The following is a 22,364-nucleotide window of genomic DNA, read 5'->3' on the forward strand; positions in this document are numbered from 1 at the left end:
AATGTGATATCTGTTTTTTTTCTCCACATTGTGTCTCTCATGGTTGAGGTTTACCCATGTTGACAATTAAAGGCCTCTCTAATCTTTTCAAGTAGGAGAACTTGCACAATTGGTGGTTGACTAAATACTTATTTGCCCCACTGTATATATACTATTCATAGTATTTAACTCATTGCATGTCACTGATGACGATAGACGTCAAGTTCACTTTAACCTGGAAGACTGGCTTTAAATGTTCATGTTGCAGTGCCATTGAGGGTGCTAAATGGCCAATCCATTGTGACTGGGAGGGTCGAATTCATTCGACCCACCCAGTCTAAATGGATTGGATGTCTAGCATCATCAATTGCAACCAGTGAGTAAAATAAATGCCCTGTAAGGGTTAGGAGGGAAAAAATCATAATTTTTGTATAAAAGGGTTAAAATGTAATGAAACACTTTTGGGGGTGGTGGGGTTTAGAGGAACTTTTAAAAGTAACTCACTATGCTAAAACCTATAATGCTTTCATCATGAAATAATGCAGGCAATCATGACACAGGCATTTTGCTGGTGACCTTGATACTTGACCCCACTCTCTATCGCAAGAAAACTTAATTTGGCTAGGAAGTGCATCAAGTTTTCCTTCCCCCTTCGATCTCATATTTCCTCTATTAGATGTGGATAATTTGAGAAAACGTTTTTCCGTGTAAGGCATCGACTGCATCTAATTTCCGTAGCCTCCTCATGTGAATCTACGCTTAATCGCTAAAAAGACTGAAAGTTGCTCTGAGGACTGAAAACCGAGATCAGTTGGGAATATTTATTTTCACACTCCTGCTTCTCTTTTGCTGTTGTAGTGACATGACCTGACATTTGGGGTGGCTGAATATGTCTTTGCCTGTCAAAATAAAGCATATTTCTAAAGGCTTGAATGAACATGTTATGTCACTCAAAATGAAGACTCAAAACCATTAAACTTGAATTAGAGAACTCCCACCAGAGGAATTTGGCATCCTATGCAGAAAAAAGACGGCTGAAACAAGAGAAACATTTTCAGTAGTTTTATTGAAAAATGCCTCTTCTGTTTTTTCAGAAATAAATAAGAAAATAAGGCTGTGGGGAATTCACAACATATTTGCAGTTAAAACATGAGAACAGCAATTCTATGTCCCATAGTCTTGCATCCAAATCTAACTGCATTGATAGAACACAAATATATTCTGACTTACAAATTCTCAGTAAATTATACAACACAAACATGCAAATTACACATCTGGTAACAAAAACAAAAACATTTGTTGAAAAACTTGCATTACAAGTCAGACTGTTATTCGGTTTTATAGGCCATACAAAACATGATGCAGAACATACCTCGAGGCGATAAAATTAAAGACCTTTTTAATCCCAAGGAACTCTTACAACAGTTTTACATAAAATTAAGACTAAAAGAACAGCTGGTGGTTGACTTTCTGCATTTTTTTCACAGGATTCGTGCATCCAACACTCGAGTCAGATGCAAGTACAAACAGACATTAAAAGACGCACTAAATGTAATGAGCGGCCTTGTATTGCTAATTCTCATGTCAAAACAATATATGTTCAATATAACTATGAGTATCAAACCCATGTATGTATGTTCTGAATAGCACTTTATCCTCACATAAATGGATCATCAAAGTTATGTAAATACTACACTTTTAAGAATCCCTCGTGGTAGCTATGATGCTAGTGTCTCTGTATCACCTTTTGATAGCGATCGCTTTCTTCGCTGGTTTCGCGTGCGACTTGATGATTGTACTGTCTCAATTGCGGCAGCGGGCTCCACGGGTAAAGATGCTACCTCTGGTTCTGGTCGGTAGTTGTTGGCTAAAGAAAATACGTGGCCAAATCAAACAAGTGCTGCACAATTTCATATGGTATTGCACTTTTTTTCTTTCTAAAATGCCCTGTGTTATACATTTGCTTCAACACAAAGGAGTATTAGCCTCATAGAATAGAAAAGGAGTAAAACAAAATGATACTATGACAATAACGTAAAAATATTACAAGAAAAATGGAGTATGTGAGAAAAACGTTGCAATTCCGTGAGAATAAAATCATATTTTCGGCAGAAAAAGTCATTTTTACAGGAATAAAGTTGTAAAAAGCATGAAAAGTAACTACATTAAGAGGATGGCTGTTTAAGATATTGTCAAATAACATTTTTAGTAGATATTTTGTAAAAATGAAAAAAATCATGTTTGGAACATCGACACCATCATCAGTATATGGAAAAGAGCACCCTGTTTTGGGATTCTCAATCATTAACCCTATATAGCTTATATTATCTGATGGCTACAATATATAAACTGATGGTTCTATTACTAGTGTGACATTCACTCAATGTTACAATTTTATTCCCGTATTATTAAAACTTTTAATCTCTTAATATTACTTCATTCTTAGCTCACGTTCTTGCATAATAAAGTGTAAAACCCAAGACAGTGCTACACCAAACTGGCAAGAAAGCAACACTGAGCACCAATTTGTCCAACATACACACAAAATACAAAGATAATGGTTAAAAGTACACATGGAACATGCTTCAGTCTGGTCACTATGTAAACAGAGGTTATTGCTGGTGTAAGTAAGTTAGCGGTGGGGTTATAAGGCACAAGCTCAGTACGTTAACTTGGATTTAGTGAAGTGTCCGGGATCATACATCATTTACATAGCACAACATTAGTTTTATTTACAGTCTCACCTCTACAAGTACAGTTATGAAATCTTCTTTGTTAGTAGTGTTGTTGGGTGGGGTTTGTACATGCTCCTTCCTTGGTAGGAATATTCTGTCTCTGTTTTTGTGTTCCCAGCGCTTTTGTAGTTCAAGATGCAAACAGGCCAGCAGGTTGCCATCATGGTAGCTTAGAGCTGTGAGATGATGTTAGTGGCAGTCCACTTCCATTCTGGTTTTTGGCTTTTTTTTTGTAATGTTTGTTTTAATGTTCATTAGTCATGTCCATGGTGCTTATCCTTTATTAAAGCCCTGGAACATATGGGCAAACATCTCAGAAACAGAACTTCAAATGTTAAAGCTGCATAGTAGACTCAGAGTTTGCTATGCCAAACCTGCAAATATTCAAATGGGGTTAGTTGTCTCTGGAAACAAGTTATTAATAGTGTTGCACCAATACCATTGTTCTTTTGGCTCCCAATATCGATTCCGATACCCTGCTGTGTGACATCGGGCGATACTGTTTTTTGTTTGTTTGTTTTTTGTGTTTTTTTGGAAAAAAAAAAATACAAAATATATATTTTCCTTTTAATACTAAATATCTGCATATTCATTTGAATGTAAAGTAATTCTATCATGGATTGGTCAGACCATGCTCAACTGATTGGGTGCAAGTGGTAGCACTAGATGTCAAATCCTTTTGAAGTAGGAGGGTTGGCCGTAAATGAACAAGTGTTCATTCGCTGCCACCCTCCCACTTCAAATGGATGTCTATCATCATCTTTGGAAGGGCGACAAGCACTCCTATTTTCAAGGCGGTAAGCTAGATATCTATAAGGATATGTTCACACTTCAGGTCTTAATGCACTATTCCGATTTTTTGTCATATCTGTTTTTTTTGGCCGTGCCTATTCAGACTGCCTTTGTCCATTGAGCCCGTTCAAGTATTACACATGCGCACTAATTTGCAGTCCGACACGTGCTGGGCAAACTGACCCGCATGCACAGAGGCATCAAAACAAATAACTACGCACTGTGCGTGCATTACGCACACATAAGCCTTATGAGTGTATGTCGGTTTGCCCCGACTCGGCCATGTAAGCGATACTGGAATATTGCTCATTTGGCGCACAGTAAGAAACCAAGCATTATCAGGCTTATCCTTTTCTTCATTTTTATATATTTATATTAGGGCTGTCAAAATTATCGCATTAACGTGCGGTAATTAATTTTTTAAATTAATCACGTTAAAATATTTGACACAATTAACGCACATGTCCTGCTCAGACAGTATTCTGCCTTTTGGTATGTTTTACAGCAAGGTTTTTTGTGCTTTCTAACAGCGAACATTTGGTTTATTGCTTTCTTGCCAGTTCAATATGGCTGCACGACGTCTCGGGCTGACGCCTACGTTGTAATGTTGTGCTTATATGATCCTTGGACAAGATTTGTCCGTAAGTATGGTTGTTGTAAAGAATGTACATATTATGTTAGTAAGCGAAATGTTATATTTTTTGTATGAGACGCTTTTTGTTTATGTTTAGTGAACCTGTATAGCGTGCTAAGCTAACGTTGTTGCTAATGCAATGCTTGTGTACTTTTTTGTTGTTGTTTTACTACAGTCTAAAGAGGACAATGTTTTGAGGCCATTTTATTAATAAATCAGATGAAAAAGGAAGAAGTCTGATTATTAAGGCGTCGTTAGCTAGCTGTCTAGCTTTGGAAAAAGTAGACGCTTCGGAGTGAGGACAGCATAGACAGATTTAAATGACAGTAGAGTGAAATGCCCACTACAGTCCTTATGTACCGTATGTTGAATGTATATATCCATCTTGTGTCTTATCTTTCCATTCCAACAATTTATTTTACAGAATATATATATAATTTACAGAAAAATATGGCATATTTTATAGATGGTTTGAATTGCGATTAATTGCGATTAATTACAATTAATTAATTTTTAAGCTGTAATTAACTCGATTCAAAATTTTAATCGTTTGACAGCCCCGATATATATATATATATATATATATATATATATATTTTTTTTTTTTTTTTTTTTTTTTTTTTTTTAATGACAGTGCTCAAGTCCACCTCTTGCGTAGTAAAAGCTAGGCGCTAACACTAATGACCAGCTACATCGCTGCCGTCTTGCATGCCGCTCTCGCTTTTTCTGACGTAATAGCTGCATGAATTCTGATTAGGGAGACATGACAGTTCAGACCGCCGCTACATCCTGGAAAAATGTGGCCTACATCGGATTCAAACCACATACAAAAGTGACCCAGATCGGATTTGAAACGGTCCACTTCCATGCGACTTGTCCCTTTCAGACCGTCAAGGTAATGCCTTACTCGAGTCGGAAATACATTAAAAAAAAAACGGATTCGTGCATTAAGACCTGCCGTATCACCCTAGCCTAGGAGTACATATTGTGCAGCAAGTTATTTTTTAGTACACCCTGATACCGATGACGTCATTTTAGTGCCGTATCGGTATCGTATCGGTATCGGTGCAAAACTAGTTATTAATATTTTATGCAAGTAATTCAGACACTGATGGCTGGAGTGATTGTCATGCATGTTTTAAAAAGAATCCAACAAATGGAGGTGGTGGAGTGATGAGTCCCAACTGACCGATCGCTAAACACTTCCCCTTTTCAAACCCAGGCTTGGCAAAGCGCAGTTGGCCAATTAAGCTTTGGATTTCAATATTGCACATGAGGCTCAAGTGAGAGTGAATTGAAGGATTCCAAGTTGCCAATCATGAAAATACAGTGAAGTTAGTTTCCATGTGGGGAAGGCGATGTTTTTCTACTTCGGTCCAAAATCAATGAATGGACCCATTGTGTACAGTGAAGTGGAATACCCTTGAAGTTGTACAATTTAGAATTTAGGAAAGTTTTAGAACAATGTCAGTGGTAGCATAAAGGACGAGTCTTTTGATAACCATCTAAACCTACTTTAAGACCAAGTAACTTGTTATTACACTTGACCTTTGTGTTCTAATTTTTTTAACCACTGATCATGGCAATTGGATCTGGAACTCATTACTGCAAATGAATTGGTGGTTGGCCAGAACCCCGGAAAGGATTTAGTTCAACTTGAGAGGTTTTACTCTATGGAAATAACATAATAATTCCTCTATTTCATTCTTAAGTGTAATTTAAATATAGTGTTTAGTGAATGGTCAGTTTTCTCGCATTAATGTTTTGTTTTCACTATCATACAACATGCATGTTTACGAATGTTACCATTGAAAGTAATGCAATGGGTTGAGTGTAATTAGTTTGCTATGTCATGTAGTAACATGCAGAAACTTGACATGTTCTTGTTTACCTGGATATCCTTGTCCGTTGTAAGGGATGCCAACACACTGAGAGGAGTCACAGTATCCTTGGGGTCCTGGTGGTCCCCTCACCCCGGGATTACCATTACGACCTGGAGGGCCACGAGGCCCGGAAGAGCCAGTTGGACCTGGGGGTCCCGTCCTTGACTCTCCTTGTGGTCCTGAAAAGAGAGGGTGTTTAGGAAGGGTGCACACGCAAAGCTTTATGGCATTACTCGTAAATATTGAGTGGAAACGGCAGCCCTGTAATTTCACAATTCCAATTGTTCAATTATAAAGATTGCCCCTCCTCCTTGCCCTTTAAAAAGAAAAAAAAATAAAGTGTTTGAAGAACTTTGTGGAGGTACCGGTCCTACCAACCCGCCTGTTTCCCCCCAGCTCCATCTGTCTAGACAGTGAGAACACAGCATGGAATTTTCCCCCTCGCTCTCTCTGCCTTAAGTGAACCCATGTGTTGTCAACGAAGCCACCAAAGAAAGCTCATTGTGCAACATAGTGATTCGCTCTTCTTCACGCGCACACACACATTGGATTGAGTCATCAGAGTGGACTTCCTCCCTAACATCATTTAGCGTTTGCTCTTGTGAGGTCATACTTAACATAACACATGGTTTACAAATGTCTTCCTCTGACCAAAATATTGAGAAGTGATGAGCTATTCATGAAAATCTTTTTGGGATAAGATTATTTGTACCATTACAATATAGACATCGTAACACTAAATAATCTATGTAGTACTATGACCGTGACTGACATCTGGAAAGCGTCAAAATGTATAGACAAGTCAACTGCTAAATTTAAATGCATGCTATGGTATGTTGTATTTCAGATGTGCACACTGTTTGGAGAAGACCAATGCACATAAATCCTACAGAAGGGTTTAGGAATATCTTTGGAGTTTTGCAAAGAGTTTATGAGATGCAGCTGCCCAATGGAGGTGAATGCAATGCCCACATTTTTGGTCAAAATGTTCAGTTTTCTTCTGAAAAAGAATTTTAATTGTACAAAAGGGAGTAGTCCATGTCTTGAAAACTCCATGAGAAGTAAAATTTAGCCACTGTGTGAGTGGGATTCAGGGTTAACAAAGTCACACAACTGCCATTGACCAGCTGCCGACAGGAGAAATGATAAACAGAGAACTTAAATGCTTATGTTCCTTGCTTCATTGGGTAGAAGACTCAACAATGAATCCCATTGTCAGACTAAAGATAGAAGAAGAAACTGTCTTACCTGGTGGTCCAGTTGCACCTCTTTGTCCTCTGACACCATTTCCTGGAGATCCTCTCTCTCCCTTCTCACCTGGCACACCTATACAATATGAAAGAAATATTTAATACACATATAATACTGTCAAAGATTTAACCTAAATCTATTGAGTTAAAGCTTTTACCTTTGACAGCACTAGAAAAAAAATACATCATCTAATGAATTGGAATTCAAAGCTCACATATGGAAAAAAAAGTTAAGTTGAACCATGTGCAGGCTACACCAGATATTTTGTTATGTAATTCATTCACAATTAAAATGACCTTAAACTCAACTTTCACACAGCCACTCTCTGCAAAGCTATTCAAGTACCTCGTTCTCCTTGACTCCCAGGTAAACCGGGACTTCCTGGGAAGCCGGGTCGTCCGCTTTGTCCAGGCTCTCCACGGGCTCCCGTATTGCCGGCTGGGCCAGGTGGACCCGGTGGCCCTGGATTGTTGCTACGGTAGCCGGAAGGAATCTGGTTGAGCATCTGGTCAATTCTGCTCATCTGACCTGGAACAAATAACAAAACATGTTAGCGTAAGACCATCAATAATGAAAATATCAGAGTGAAGAAATGTTTTACTCACTGTTCACAAGCTGTTCGCAAACTTGTCTGGCAATGGAACGCATCATGTTTTGGGATGCAAAGTCTCCCTAGAAACACAAAGTTTGATTACATTCATGTTACGGTGGTAAATGACTAATTCAACGAAATCACACATACCCGTTCGCCCTTTTCTCCTTTAATGCCAACAGGTCCCTGTTAATTAGAGAAATTCCATGTTAGCTACATGCACTTAAAAGCTGTCCTTAGATTTGCCAGGTGCCATGGGATGCTGGTTTTAATGTCACATACTGGGTGTCCTGGATCCCCTGGTTTTCCTGGTTTTCCTGTAACTCCCGGTACACCTGGAGTGCCAGGACTTCCCTGAAGACAGGACAAAGAAAACAGTGAATGATAGTTCATCTTTAATTGAAGCACAGTAAACTTGGCAATATTACGCAATGGTGGTAGACTCAAGTCATGTGACTGTGCTGAAGTCAAACACACGATTTAAATTTTGCAACGTGAACGTTTGAAATGACTTTGATTTGAATTGCAAGACTTCACTTCACATTTCCTTCTCTTCATTTTTATAAATCTGCATTTTCGACATACAGCAGTGTTACACTTTCTTTAAAGGAAAAGAGTTTTTAATGTGTCATTAACGTGACCCGAGACTGGTTCGAGACAGTTCAAAAACTAATGAGCAAATGTGATAGATTATGCATATAATATACAGTATATATAGAAGCTGCACAGAGTGGATTGCCTCTTTAGTATGATATGTCTGATTTGGCAGATCTGTCCATAATCCAATGCAAGTAAACTTGCAAAGTGTACACAGTTAATGCCTCTCATTTACCCATACAAATACATGTCAATTAATTTTATTAGTGCAGTGACTATTTCAGGGTAGCCTAACAATTGAGAAAAGATGTAGTTGTTTTAATATTTTCTTATAGATGTTGTTATTCTGTCAGGTAGTTTCAGTTTTGAGACAAAGTAACCTGGAGTGTCAATTAACTTCTTAAAGCAAGCAAGTTGGACACTTAAGAATGCTAAGGGAGGATAGGATGAGGAATTAAAATTATTCATTCAAGGGTTTGTTTTTTCAAACAAATGACCAAATAATTAAAAGAAAAAACAGAACACAAACTAAATGTTACCAACTCCCACCTTAATTTGACATCTGGATCTATGCAATATCAACTGCATTAGAGGCCAAATGTTGTCAATGAGCTCAAGGGGAGATAGAAATACTCATGTCTAAACATCCCCTACTAATGGTACTTATAAGATGTACTTTGTATACATTATTTATTTATTTATTGGATGCTGGCAAGAAGCCTGTTCTCAGCAGGGCTGGATTAAACATGTTCTGACATCTAACCATAGCAAAAAGAAATTATAGGACTAATTCAGCATCATTGGGGGATCCAAACATAAGGACAAGACAGTGAAAAAGCAATGGTTTCACATCAATGACTTTTCAGGCACATTTAATAAATATACACTTGCCATTGGCCCTGGCGGCCCTCTAGGTCCAGATGGCCCATCCTTTCCTGGTTGCCCCTGCGAAGCAACAACACACAATCATAAATGGGCTACAACACACTGGGGATCCTATGCATGCAATACATCAGTGTCATGACTTCATAATGCTTATAGGTTTTAGTCTGTCGTATTCAATTGGTTTTACAAAAATTACCACCTTGAGTATAATTAACGACACAAGTTAGAATATACTGTGCAAGTGCACTCCTTACAACAACATTTTTGCACAGAGCATTTAGCAACTTTAAAAAATAAGTGAATGTCGTATCCACACCAAAAGTCAGTGTTGTCAGTAACTATTTTCTTATTGCCTCATAACGTATGTAGAATGAAGAATATTGTATTCATGTACGAAGAGCATTTTGAATAGAAAATGTTAGAAAGGTTCTTGCTACGTGTTCGTTTCCATCGCCAGCGCAGATGCGCATTCGAGCAGAATGCAGCCACTTGTTGAGATGGCCAAGGGAACATTGATCTGTGTGCATCCATTAATGAACGTGAGTATTTTTCCATTATTCTGGTGGATTCCAGGGATAGGTTAGAGCCGGTACATGCGCAGCCAATTCGTAGCCTTGCCATTGCAATGGCGGGTAGTCATCCCTCCTGCTCGTCCTTGCGAAGTCGGCGACCATTTTTTACATCATATTTGTGTTGCATATTTACAGGGTGACCCAAAAAAAAGTTTACACTCAGTTGACTGCTTGTTTAAAAGCCATTGAAACATATCTAAATAGGTTGTCATGCTTAAGTGATACATTAAGGTCACTCAATGCAGCTGGTAATCTCTCGTCTTTACAATTCCTGTGCTTCTGCTGAAAATGAAGAAAACTTTAGCTGTACCTGAATTGCTGCGTCTGACACCTACTGAGATTGCAGCAAATCTGAGAATATCCAGATGTGCAGTCTACAAAGTTAAAAAGAAGCTGAAAGATACTGGAACAGCCTCACGAAAACCTGGGTCTGGAAGTGAAGATCTGTGCGGACCAAAAAGTTGATTGACAAGGTGATATGTGGCCACCCCAGAGTCCAGATCTCAATCCCCTGGATTATAGCATATGGGCAACTGTGGAGGGCAGTGCCTGTAAGAAGCCACAAACTTCTGTGGCAGCCTTGGAGAGGTCCATTGTTAGATCTTGGGAAAAGATGACAGCATCCTACTAGGGCTGTCAAAATTATCGCGTTAACGCGCGGTAATTAATTTTTTAAATTAATCACGTTAAAATATTTGACGCAATTAACGCACATGTCCCGCTCAGACAGTATTCTGCCTTTTGGTATGTTTTACAGCAAGGTTTTTTGTGCTGTCTAACAGCGAACTCTTGTGGTTGCTTTGCGACATGGTTTATTGTTTTCTTGCCAGTTCAATATGGCTGCACGACGTTTCGGGCTGACGCCTCCGTTGTAATGTTGTGCTTATATGATTCTTGGACAAGATTTGTCCGTAAGTATGGTTGTTGTAAAGAATGTACATATTATGTCAGTAAGCGAAATGTTCTATTTTTTGTATTAGACACTTTTTGTTTATGTTTGGTGAACCTGTATAGCATGCTAAGCTAACGTTGTTGCTAATGCAATGCTTGTGTACTTTTTTTTTGTAGTTTCACTACGGTCTAAAGAGGACAGTGGTTTGAGGTCGTTTTATTATTAATTCGGTTGAAAAAGGGAGAAGTCTGATTATTAAGGCGTCGTTAGCTAGCTGTCTAGCTTTGGAAAAAGTAGACGCTTCGGAGTGAGGACAGCATAGACAGATTTAAATGACAGTAGAGTGAAATGCCCACTACAGTCCTTATGTACCGTATGTTGAATGTATATATCCATCTTGTGTCTTAACTTTCCATTCCAACAAATTATTTTCTAGAATATATATATAATTTACAGAAAAATATGGCATATTTTATAGATGGTTTGAATTGCGATTAATTACGATTAATTATGATTAATTAATTTTTAAGCTGTAATTAACTCGATTAAAAATTTTAATAGTTTGACAGCCCCACATCCTACATAGAGAAGCGTTCCGCAGGCGCCTGGAGGCTGTTGTAACACTTAAGGGAGGACACATTGAAAAATAGAGTGTACTGTACATGTTCTTTACAATAATGTATAGCTTGTGATTCAATTCTAATTCTATGAATAAACATGGCATTTAAGTTGTATTATGGCAGTGTAAACTTTTTTTTGGGTCACCCTGTATGCCGTGAGGTGACATGTTTGTATAGCTTCTTTGGGAGGTGTTGTATGTCCGATTGAGTGTAAAGTGCTTAGTTGCTGCCACGTTTTGTGGCCAAATTGACCGCATGTGTGTACAGCGTACTTCGGCCCGCAACGACCTTTGTGTTTATTACACTGTGCAATTCATTTGTCTGAGAGGAGAGCTCCGGCAAAGGGCGGTGGGACAGGGGGCTGGGCAGAAATTCCATGCTGCGGTCCCACTGTCCCAAGCCAAGCTCTCCTATTTTAATGCATACATTGCACTACCATCCCCTCACAATCCCATCACGGTGATGGGTAATGGCTGCCAGCCGAGAACCTGGTAGCCACACTAATAGGGTGGTAGGTGGGTCCCACACTTTTTCTCTATGACGTGGCTCCCAGGGCGTGGCCTCCCCTCTGCCTGGGCTGCCAGCCGTGGGAGTCGGGGGAGGTCAGGGCTCCGATCTCTCGTCGACCCGCGGGGGCTCCTCGGCGTTCTCCTGCCTCCGCCTTCCCCTCTCTTGTCTGACTGGGTATCCGCCCTGTGCTCCATCGCGGGTCGCTGGCTGGGTGTTGCCTGCTCTGGCGGGAGACCCTGCACTGCTATGGCCTTGGTGGGCCGCTGAGGGTCCCGTGGCGTGCCTTGCCGGTTGGGGGGCTGCGGCTGTGGCTCGTTGGCCGGGTGATTGGACGGGGGTGGGTGTGGGGTTGGTGGTGCGTCCCCTATTGCCATCCCTGAAGGCCGATTGATGGGTACGCGGGTGGCCCAGGGGACCACTCTGGAACCCGGGGAGTAGGGGGACGATGGCTCCTTTGCTGGGCTTCGGGAGAAGGGATGGGCTGCGCTCAGTCCGCCTTCCCTCCCCGGCTGGCTTGGTGGGGGCCGTGGCCCTGTGTTGGCGCCCGCGTGGCGTCTCCACTCGTCTGCATGGCTGTCGCGTGCTTGGTGGGGCTCGCATGCGGCGTAGGGTCGGTCGCCAACGGGCTAACACTCACAAGGGATTCACACGATTACTGGGTTCTAGATCACAGAGATGATTTGTGTACACTTTACCCCTTTCAATCACTTAGCTTATAGACTCCTCCACCCCCGTCCCCTTCTTTCCCTGGTCAACAGGCCCCCCACATGGTGTCAACCGGAAATACATCTAGCTGACGATAACACCAACATATTAATAGTTAGTGTAGGCGTTCAATGTCTTGTTGTTGTCTGTGTTTCTTTTCTTTCTTCTCTTGTGTTTCTTTTCTTCTGTTCCCCCATAACCCCTTCCTGTTCGCTGCTTTGTCATAATAAATGAGGTATTTTGAATGATCAGAATGGGAGTATGTCATACTCTCAATGTGAAACATTAAAACTGTTCAGACCAACCGGACACTTAGATTTCCATTCTCCGTGTCAAACGGCTGAAGAGGACAGGTTTGAAAAAAAAAAAAAAAAAACATTTGTGTGTTGTTCATTATAGTGCAATTTGCATTTTGGAACGGATATGCTGTTAACCCTAACCCCTATTTTTGACAATGAGGCTTAATCTTTGAGTTAGCAGGGTTTGATTAGTCGGTGGAGTTGATATCAACAAATTCCATGTAGTTTGTTAATTATTTGTTGGTTTCAGGGCTCTGGAGTGGCTAAGCTAGTGCGAATCAATGATGGTCGAAATCAACTCCATCGACTAATGAAACCTCCGCTAACTCAGAGATCAAGCTTTATGCGAAAAATTCTGATCTTCCCGTTTAAATTCAGTTATCAATTACATGCGATGACATTGTCTGGTGTCAGGATTACTTTTTGAGGCGTAATCTGTAATCAGTCATTAAATTACTTTTTCAAGTAATCTGTGACAACGCTGCCAATGGTGCACAATTAGCTGGTCAAGGGGTGAACCTTACCCGCGCTCCGCTTGGTCCAACAGCACCCAGAGGACCACGCGGTCCAGGAGGACCCTGGGAGAAAAAAGCAGACACAGTCAATCAATGTGCAATGATCAGGAACAATTTATTCAAAAAGCTACCAAATATCTCAGCCTAAATGGACTATAAATACATTTTGCCAGTTATGAAGCCAAAGTCAACATTCAGTACTAACTTCAGAATCAATGCAGTTGACACATGCTTCACAGGAATATGTACATTAATGATGTTTTATGTATATACTGTGATAAAAACTGCAAAGTGTCAAGAAACCACTACATTTGTTTAATCCACTTCCATTCCAGTGTTGGGTACAGTACATTTGAAGCTAAATCCCCACATCTGTAAGGCTTTGGACTGTTAAAACAATACGATGAAGATTATCACCAACATTTCTGAGTTAAAACACTTTCACAGAAACAGTATTATGTTCAGTTACAAAGCTGGGAGAAAAACATGTTCCATTCCCTTTTTTTCCCTTTGGTAATCCAATTCCACAGTTAGTAATTTAACTGCATCACTGGTCTACCGTTTGTCAATCACCGCACCCCAATGAGAGTATGGGTGTCCCTAAGGATGGAGGGTAATCCTTCCAGTCCTGAGTGTGGTTTCCATGCTTTCCGTGTCAACTGAATCCAGGCTCCAGTAATAGCGATTCCCTTGATGAATACTTTCTTACTTCCTGATAATAAACCACAAAATGAAAGTGGGATACTTACTTGCAAACCAGCTAGGCCAGAATCTCCACGATCTCCCTTAGGTCCGGGCTGACCCTGATTGCGGAGGAGGAAAAATACTCATTTTAACTTCTGCTATTTATTCCAACCATTCAAGAATATTCCCTTATGTTGCAAACTCACAGGTGATCCAGGTAGAGACAGTCCATTAGGTCCTTGAGGACCTGGTGGTCCCATTGGGCCAACAAGTCCTGGTTCTCCACGAGGACCGACAGGACCCTAAAAAAACACAAACCAATACTTTTAAAAGAAGAAAACCCTATGCATATAATTTTCTTGGAATACAGAAAATTGATTTGAGCAGATTAGCCAAAGTGTTTGATATCTAAATTCAGAAGTTAAACCTTCCGATGAAGTGATTAAAATATATTGTTGCAGCAGACTAGTAATGCTTCTGGAAAAGTCTGTGAATTGTCTTTGTCATTGGCTAAAAATTGCTTCTCCTCTTCCTTTTGTAGAATTAAACAATTTTAAGATCAAATAGCAATCAAACTATTACATGTTGTTAAAAGTTAGTTTCACTCACTGGTTTGCCCGGATCGCCTCTATCTCCTCTTGGTCCCTTAGATCCTGGGCCGCCCTAGAAAGGAAAGACAAGTGTGAGTGCAACAACAGAAGCAGATTCCAATAACCCTCAATTGCACAGCCATACGAATGGTCCTCGCACGAGATGAGTGAGGTTATGAGCACACACTATCCAGACTTTTCTGTTGTTTTTCCAACAGGCATTTATCTTTTGACGTTACCCCTTAACCCACATTTCATTGCATTTGACTGGCCTCATGCTCAATTGCTCTCCTCGGAGGAAAAGAAAATATATCCTTAGGTGAGGAACATCCTCAGACTTCTGGAGATCAAACTGTATCGCAGACAAATGTCAAACTGCTCTTTATAGTTGTACCATCATATGAATGTATGGCATTATCATTATTGCCATAACACGTTTGACATATGAAAGAAGTATTTTTCCAAAATACAGGAAAAGAAGACAGGTTGGATGAAAGTGTGATGTGACTTTACCGAAGGACCAGGTGGCCCCTGGGGGCCAATGCTATCCTGTGTGCATGTGCAGGAGTGGGGGAGGGCTGGGCACTTTGCCTCATCTCGCTGGAAATAAAAAGATAACGGATTAGATGGGGGGGGGGGGGGGCGTAGACAAGACTAGCAATCAAGGGTATAAAAACTAATCAAAGTCATACTTTTTTTTTATGCTAATCAGAGAGAGGCCTTGCTGCAAAACCTCACAATCATTGGAAATTAGGATTCATAATTGAAAAAAATGTGAACACAAACTCCTTGCATGGCCAGAAGAACTTTAATAAAAGTGTCAGAAGTATAATGATTCCAAAAGCATTCATTTCTGTATTAATTAATGTCAAAGATTCAACTGACTTCTAAGAAGCATTTGCTCTTTTGAGTTCCACCCTGAATGACAATGTTATTGAAAAGCAGTGTTTTTCACATGAAACTTACTGTGGCAGGCAGGTCGCAGCATTTGTCTCTGTTGATCCAGCTCAAGCTGCAGATAATATCGAACATCTGGAGCTGGAACTAAACAGCGGTCGACAAAAACATTGAAGGGTGTCAAAAATGGCTTTCATACATGATGACAATGCAAAGTGCTAAAAACAGACAGTGGAATACTGGAAACTTAGGCTCTTTTTACTGTGCATATATACACACACAAGAATTCTTTCATAGAATTCATTTTTATGAGTTGTTCGCTGAAGTTGTGAAAAGTAGTGAGATGCTGTTGCACATGTGTTTTCTGCAAGTCTTGTTTTACTTACTGTTGCAGACTGCCTCCTCCCAGACCGGGCCATCTTTCCAAGCACTTCGTAGCCCTCCAGTGTGATGTTGCTGGCCGCCTTGATGGGCTTCTCCGCCACCTCTTGGCAATCCAAGTTGAGTTTGACTTTGTCTGGAGAGATGGTGATGTGCAGCTGCAGGAGGAAAATGATGGACAGGTGGCACATTGTTATTCAACCCATTACCGTCTTTTCCAACCTTTTGCTGCTGCCAAACTTGGAGCCATGCTATTATTCGAAAATGCTCAGGGCTTTTGAAAATATCGGGTTGACATTCACTTTTGGCTTCATTTGGGGTCTGACCGACCTTTTAAAAGTAAAGGAAATGAAGAATTAAGGGAAAGTGCAGCCTTACGGTTAAAAAAAAATCTCTCTGAACCTTTTTCAACCTTTTGGATTAAGTTCTAAAGACGCTCATACTTCACATCGACATAATAGTATCTTTCAGGAAATTGTTTAGACTCTCCAAAACTCTGCTGATTACCCACTCCGATATTACCAGTGGTTCTTGATTAAGTCCACAACTTGTTTGATGCCTTTGCTGATGAGTTGACCACAACTATAAAGGAAATATACACTAGTTGACAGCAGCTTTCAGTGGCAAAACTCCAGATGGGGTTTGTATAACAGCACAGAATGACAAGTGTCAGATTGTGTTCAGGGAGCTCTTCACGGGAACATGAAACTATCATTTGTGGCGTACGGAGCTTTGTTTTCAGCAGTGCACATTTTCCTCTACTCGGCAGTTTGGCTTTCTTTATGTTACAGTAAGCAAGTTACTCCTCCTTTTTAAAAAGATTTACCAACTTATCTCTCTAACCCTTACACAAGTGGACTAGGGCATGACACTCTTACCCTTAGGATGATTTTGTTAGGGCTGTCAGCGACATAAAGTGATGAGCTGACCGGTTAAATAATCTTCCATTAGATGGCGAAAGGTTAAAGACTTGTGTACCCTCTGTTGCCATTCAGACAACAGAATATATCATGGCTCCATTATTTATATGAGCTTTATGTCGTTCAGATTAGATCGACATTATTCTAGTATTCTTCCTTTTTATGACATTATTGTTTGGTGTTGTACTGTGAGATTTTCCCACTTCAAAATGTAGTGTTTTCTCAATAAAGACTGTTAAACGGTGGTCCAGAAGATACACTTGCAGCGAAAAGATTTGCTGTTACTCTAGTGAAGTGTTGAAATATCGTCATTGTGTTGACAGAAAGGTAGGCTACTGTGAAGCCCTCAAATGCATGTGCTCATGTGCTCGTATTTCAGGCTGAGCTTCTACTGTCCAGGATTTCTATTAGCTTAGGTTTTGTTGCTCTTGGCATGTTCAAATCCTGGACCTTAAGGGCAAATAGGATTAAATGCAAGTATGAGTCTAAAATGTATCCAACAATAAGTTTGACTATATTAAGTGTATAAAAACAGAGTCTGGATCTTAATTAGATTGGAGTTTCAAAGCAAACAAAAAGAACTATGCAAGCGTCATTGAGTCTAATTATTCCTTTTCTGATCTCTTCGTATGAGACAACGCAAGACATTTAGTGTATGTGTGGTCTAATGAGTCATTATGTCTTTTTGTGTAAACGATGAAAGGAAAGGATAGTCACATTAAAATGAGACAAGGTGTGACGGCTAGGCAAAATCCCAAAGAAACAAACCCATCGTTATTTAAAGTGTCCTGGCTTTTTTAGTTTGTTGAGTTCATTTACTGAAAGGCCTCTAGATCAGCAAGTTAGATAAACACAAATTTAATGCTACCACTTACTTCTCAGGGATGCCCCAATGCAGGGATGCAAAAGAGATAGTGTTTTACTTAATACTGAATATAGCGTTTGTGGATCAACAGGACCATTTGCTCTATGGGCTCTTACCCCTCAAGTGTGGGAGTCAGGGAGCTCCCCAGAGGGGTAGCGTGGCTCTCATCTGCAAATGTCATCTTTGAGTGCTTTCCCACATGCTCAGCTAGCGGTAGACCACGACCTCTCAAGCCTGGATTGCTCTTTATTTACAAGTTTGAGGGGGTAAGCCAAATGGAAGCCCTCCACGACAAAGTACTGAGGACTAGAACCACATAAAAGGCCTCTTAATACATAAAATTGGAGGGGGGGGGCTTTAAAGGATTGTTGTGAAGAAATAAAATCAACATTAAGCTTTATACCAAGATAAAATTCACACACAATCCACTGTATATTAATTTCTCCTAAGGATGACTGTTGGAACAAACATTTAAAGATCCATTTCCATCCGTTTTCTCCCGCTTATCTGAGTTCAGGTCACAGGGGCAGCAGCCTCAGAAGGGAAGCCCAGACTTCCCTCTCCCCAGCCACTTCAGCCAGCACTTCTTGGGGGACCCCAAGGCGCATGCATAGTTTCCCCAGCGTGTCCTGGGTCGGCCCCGCGGCTTCCTCTCCATGGGATATGCCCGGAACACCTCACCAGGGAGGCGCCACGTAGGCATTCTAATCAAGCGGTAAATCGCGAGATTTTCCTTCAGCTCCCTCTTCACCACAACGAACCAATGCAGAGTCTGCATGACTGCAGACGCAGCAGCGATTCGCCTGTCGATCTACTGTTCCATTTTTCCATCACTTGTGAACAAGACCCCAAGATACTTGAACTCCTCCACTTGGGGAAGGACCTCATCCCTGACCCAGAAAGGGCATTCCACCTTTTCCCGACTGAGGACCATAGTCTCGAATTTAGAGGTGCTGACTCTCATCCCGACCGCTTCCCACTTGGCAGCGAACCATTTCAGAGAGAGTTGCAGGTCACGACTTGATGAAGCAAACCACACTACATCATCCACAAAAAGCAAAGATTCAATACAGAGGCCACCAAACCATACCCCCTCGCGCCTAGATATTCTGTCCATAAAGGTGATTAACAGAACCGTTGACATAGAGCAGCCCTGGCGGAGTCCAACTCTTACTGGAAACGGATCCGACTTACAACCGGCCACACAGACCACACTCTGACACCGGTCATACAGGGACCAAACCCCACATTTAAAGATTTAGACTAATATTTGAAAGTTCACTAAGGTCAAGAATTATTATCTGCATACTGTGTATTGTTTTTGTTACCTCTACTTGAAAAAATATAAGAAACCTAAATCTGGAATGTGATTTTTGGAGTTATACTATGTTTTAGTTGTATTATTTTTAAATTTATGACAAAGATTAGTCATGTTTATACTACCCATTACTGGGAAAGTTATATTATTGAAATGGTAAAGTAAGATTTACAGTATTGGTTCAAAGTGAACTTAAGTGGCTCAAAGGGTTTAGAATTTCACTGGCAAAGTCTGTGGTTCTCTCTCAACCGTAATGTTGGATTTTTCGATGTACGTCAAGCAATAGTGTCTGAATCATGAGGGTTTAATTTGAGGTTGGAACATTGCATTTACATTTATAGAAATATCAGCACTTAAGCTAATACTTTGAAACACAAGAGAACATAAGTTAGTGGAAATGCGTACGATGAAAACAGCCGTCTCGGCATTGTTAAAACTGAATCGTAGTTAAGTTCGTATTGAATAGGATCTCTACTTGTTACTAATGACACCTTAGCGTAATGTTGAAAACATTAATGAACAAAATATAATTCTATATATGAATTAGAGGAGGTTTTTACCTATTGCTGGTTGTCAGACCACACGCATTTACATTTGTGTGGTACGCACGTATGCACACACTACACTATACTATGAGGTCAGTCTGTCACTAAAGTGGACGAAGTGTCAGGAAACCACATCAACACACTCCGCTATAGCGTGGAACAGCGAGACTAAGTCAGCACTCCAGTAAATAAGCAGCTCGGCAGACCGCTGTGCCACAAACTAGCCACCCAGTGTACATTTGGAATACTGTCCCCTCCATGGTCACGGTCTGAGGGCTCATACATACAAATTATGCTGTCCAACAAGAGCACTGGTGATGTCATTAAATCACTACCAAGCATTTTCCAGGGTATCACTCATTCAAGAAATCCCCCCAAATTAGTTTTGTGGTCTCTAAATAATGAAACTGAGAATGCCGTTTTCAGAACTTTAAGAGTGGTTGCATCCGTTAAAATGGAAATAATAATAATGGACCCTTGGGAAAGTTAAACGGTCTAAAAGTTTGGCATCAAAAAAAAATGTCAAGGAAAATGATTTTTGTTTGGTCTGTTTTATGTGCACATGTGAACTATGATAGTGGTGTCAGTAATTACGTAGCAGTCAAAACACCAAATGGTAAGAATGAATATTTAAACAAACCCAAAAAAATTGTACACATGATTACACTTCCTAAAACTAATATAATAGTAACATTGAAATATTCTCTTACAGTATTTATTCTATTTTCATTATTTACTCCTAATAAAAATCTATCTGGAAATTTATTGGGCCAAAGTTTCAAGGGTCCACTTAATAGGGATTATTCAGACATGAAAGAATATTGGCATTGGATACGCTTCCTGAACTTCATTTGGTCAGGTCATATAAGGCGACCTGCATATTAGTCTTAGTGGGGAAAAAAATGCAAAAGCAACTGCACATGAAACCACTTTTCCCCTGCAGAGTTGTATAAGCCATACTAAAGTAAATATACTATATTTCATTGTTGTGCTCCCAACAGCCTGCTGTGTTTTAACAAAACAAAAGATGTTTTACAATCGCTGCTAGTTTTAGTTGGATTTGACACAATCTGATTTCAGTCGTCCCTCGAGATGATACACAAGCAAATGGGCCTAATGTAGTGGCAAATGTTCTGAAGACAAAGTTTTCGTATAAAAGAAAACAAAGGCTCTGTAGGCAGTTAGCTCAAGTGATGAGATATTTTGACAGTTAAAGGACAAACTTCTATAAATGACTCTACTAAGAGGAAAGGTTTGATTCTGGCGTCATACCATAAATGATGACTGCATCAATGCAACTGCAATCATTTAAAGTTTGAAAGATGAATGTGTAAAAAACACATGTTTATATAGTACATAAATGCATCATGACTAATTCACATTTAATCCAAATAAAACAGAATACAAATCATTCTGGCCTCCGATGTGCAGAGCTGATTGGTTTGGAAATCACTCAACAAATGGCGGAATATTCCCTTTGTCTTAATGTGGTTATTGGGTGGGAGAGGTTGAAGAACTTCTTTTGTATTTTGGATTGTATTTATAAACTCTAAACTCATTCATCAAGTACATTCTAAAATATCAGTTGGACATGAGGTCTCAGCTGGAAAATGGATCACATAATACTTTTTCAAGTAAAAACCTGAGCTTTGTTGCTGAACTGTTATATCAAAAAATGTGATGTCAGCCAATGGTTGAGATAGAACTTTTGAGATTATTAAAAAATTACAGTGGGGCAAATAAGTATTTAGTCAACCACTAATTGTGCAAGTTCTCCCGCTTGAAAATATTAGCGAGGCCTGTAATTGTCAACATGGGTAAACCTCAACCATGAGAGACAGAAAGTGGGAAAAAAGCCAGAAAATCACATTGTTTGATTTTTAAAGAATTTATTTTCAAATCATGGTGAAAAATCAGTATTTGGTCAATACCAAAAGTTAATCTCAATACTTTGTTATGTATCCTTTGTTGGCAATAACGGAGGCCAAACGTTTTCTGTAACTCTTCACAAGCTTTTCACACACTGTTGCTGGTATTTTGGCCCATACCTCCATGCAGATCTCCTCTAGAGCAGTGATGTTTTGGGGCTGTTGTTGGGCAACACGGACTTTCAACTCCCTCCACAGATTTTCTATGGGGTTGAGATCTGAAGACTGGCTAGGCCACTCCAGGACCTTGAAATGCTTCTTACGAAGCCACTCCTTTGTTGCCCTGGCTGTGTGTTTGGGATCATTGTCATGCTGAAAGACCCAGCCACGTCTCATCTTCAATGCCCTTGCTGATGGAAGGAGATTTTCACTCAAAATCTCTCGATACATGGCCCCATTCATTCTTTCCTTTACACAGATCAGTCGTCCTGGCCCCTTTGCAGAAAAACAGCCCCAAAGCATGATGTTTCCACCTCCAAGCTTCACAGTGGGTATGGTGTTCTTCGGATGCAATTCAGTATTCTTTCTCCTCTAAACACGAGAACCTGTGTTTCCCCAAAAAAGGTCTATTTTGGTTTCATCTGACCGTAACACATTCTCCCAGTCCTCATCTGGATCATCCAAATGCTCTCTAGCAAACCGCAGACGGGCCTGGACGTGTACTTTCTTCAGCAGGGTGACACGTCTGGCAGTGCAGGATTGGAGTCCCTGGCAGTGCATTGTGTTACTGATAGTAGCCTTTGTTACTGTGGTCCCAGCTTTCTGTAGGTCATTC

The 22,364-nt window shown here is 40.2% G+C and overlaps 1 protein-coding gene across 5 annotated transcripts in view; it reads right to left on the bottom strand.

Annotated features, from left to right (window-relative positions):
- Window positions 1–1,026: 1,026 nt before the first annotated feature.
- Window positions 1,027–22,364, bottom strand: part of col12a1a (collagen, type XII, alpha 1a) — a 72,601-nt gene continuing 51,263 nt past the window's right edge. For 4 of the 5 annotated variants that reach the window (XM_057859880.1, XM_057859879.1, XM_057859877.1 and 1 more), the window contains 15 exons: window positions 16,019–16,171; window positions 15,702–15,779; window positions 15,249–15,335; window positions 14,755–14,808; window positions 14,352–14,447; window positions 14,211–14,264; window positions 13,471–13,524; window positions 9,355–9,408; window positions 8,149–8,220; window positions 8,017–8,052; window positions 7,880–7,946; window positions 7,620–7,802; window positions 7,272–7,349; window positions 6,032–6,202; window positions 1,027–1,846 (listed from right to left, as the gene is read on the bottom strand). In XM_057859880.1, the coding sequence (XP_057715863.1) occupies window positions 1,698–1,846; window positions 6,032–6,202; window positions 7,272–7,349; window positions 7,620–7,802; window positions 7,880–7,946; window positions 8,017–8,052; window positions 8,149–8,220; window positions 9,355–9,408; window positions 13,471–13,524; window positions 14,211–14,264; window positions 14,352–14,447; window positions 14,755–14,808; window positions 15,249–15,335; window positions 15,702–15,779; window positions 16,019–16,171 (1,386 nt within the window). In that variant the 3' untranslated portion in view covers window positions 1,027–1,697. Of the gene's footprint in view, window positions 3,006–6,031; window positions 6,203–7,271; window positions 7,350–7,619; window positions 7,803–7,879; window positions 7,947–8,016; window positions 8,053–8,148; window positions 8,221–9,354; window positions 9,409–13,470; window positions 13,525–14,210; window positions 14,265–14,351; window positions 14,448–14,754; window positions 14,809–15,248; window positions 15,336–15,701; window positions 15,780–16,018; window positions 16,172–22,364 lie in introns of all 5 variants that reach the window. The other variant, XM_057859881.1, reaches the window with a different exon arrangement.

This window comes from Corythoichthys intestinalis, chromosome 15, assembly GCF_030265065.1.
Source record: "Corythoichthys intestinalis isolate RoL2023-P3 chromosome 15, ASM3026506v1, whole genome shotgun sequence".
In the NCBI taxonomy this organism is placed as follows: domain Eukaryota; kingdom Metazoa; phylum Chordata; class Actinopteri; order Syngnathiformes; family Syngnathidae; genus Corythoichthys; species Corythoichthys intestinalis.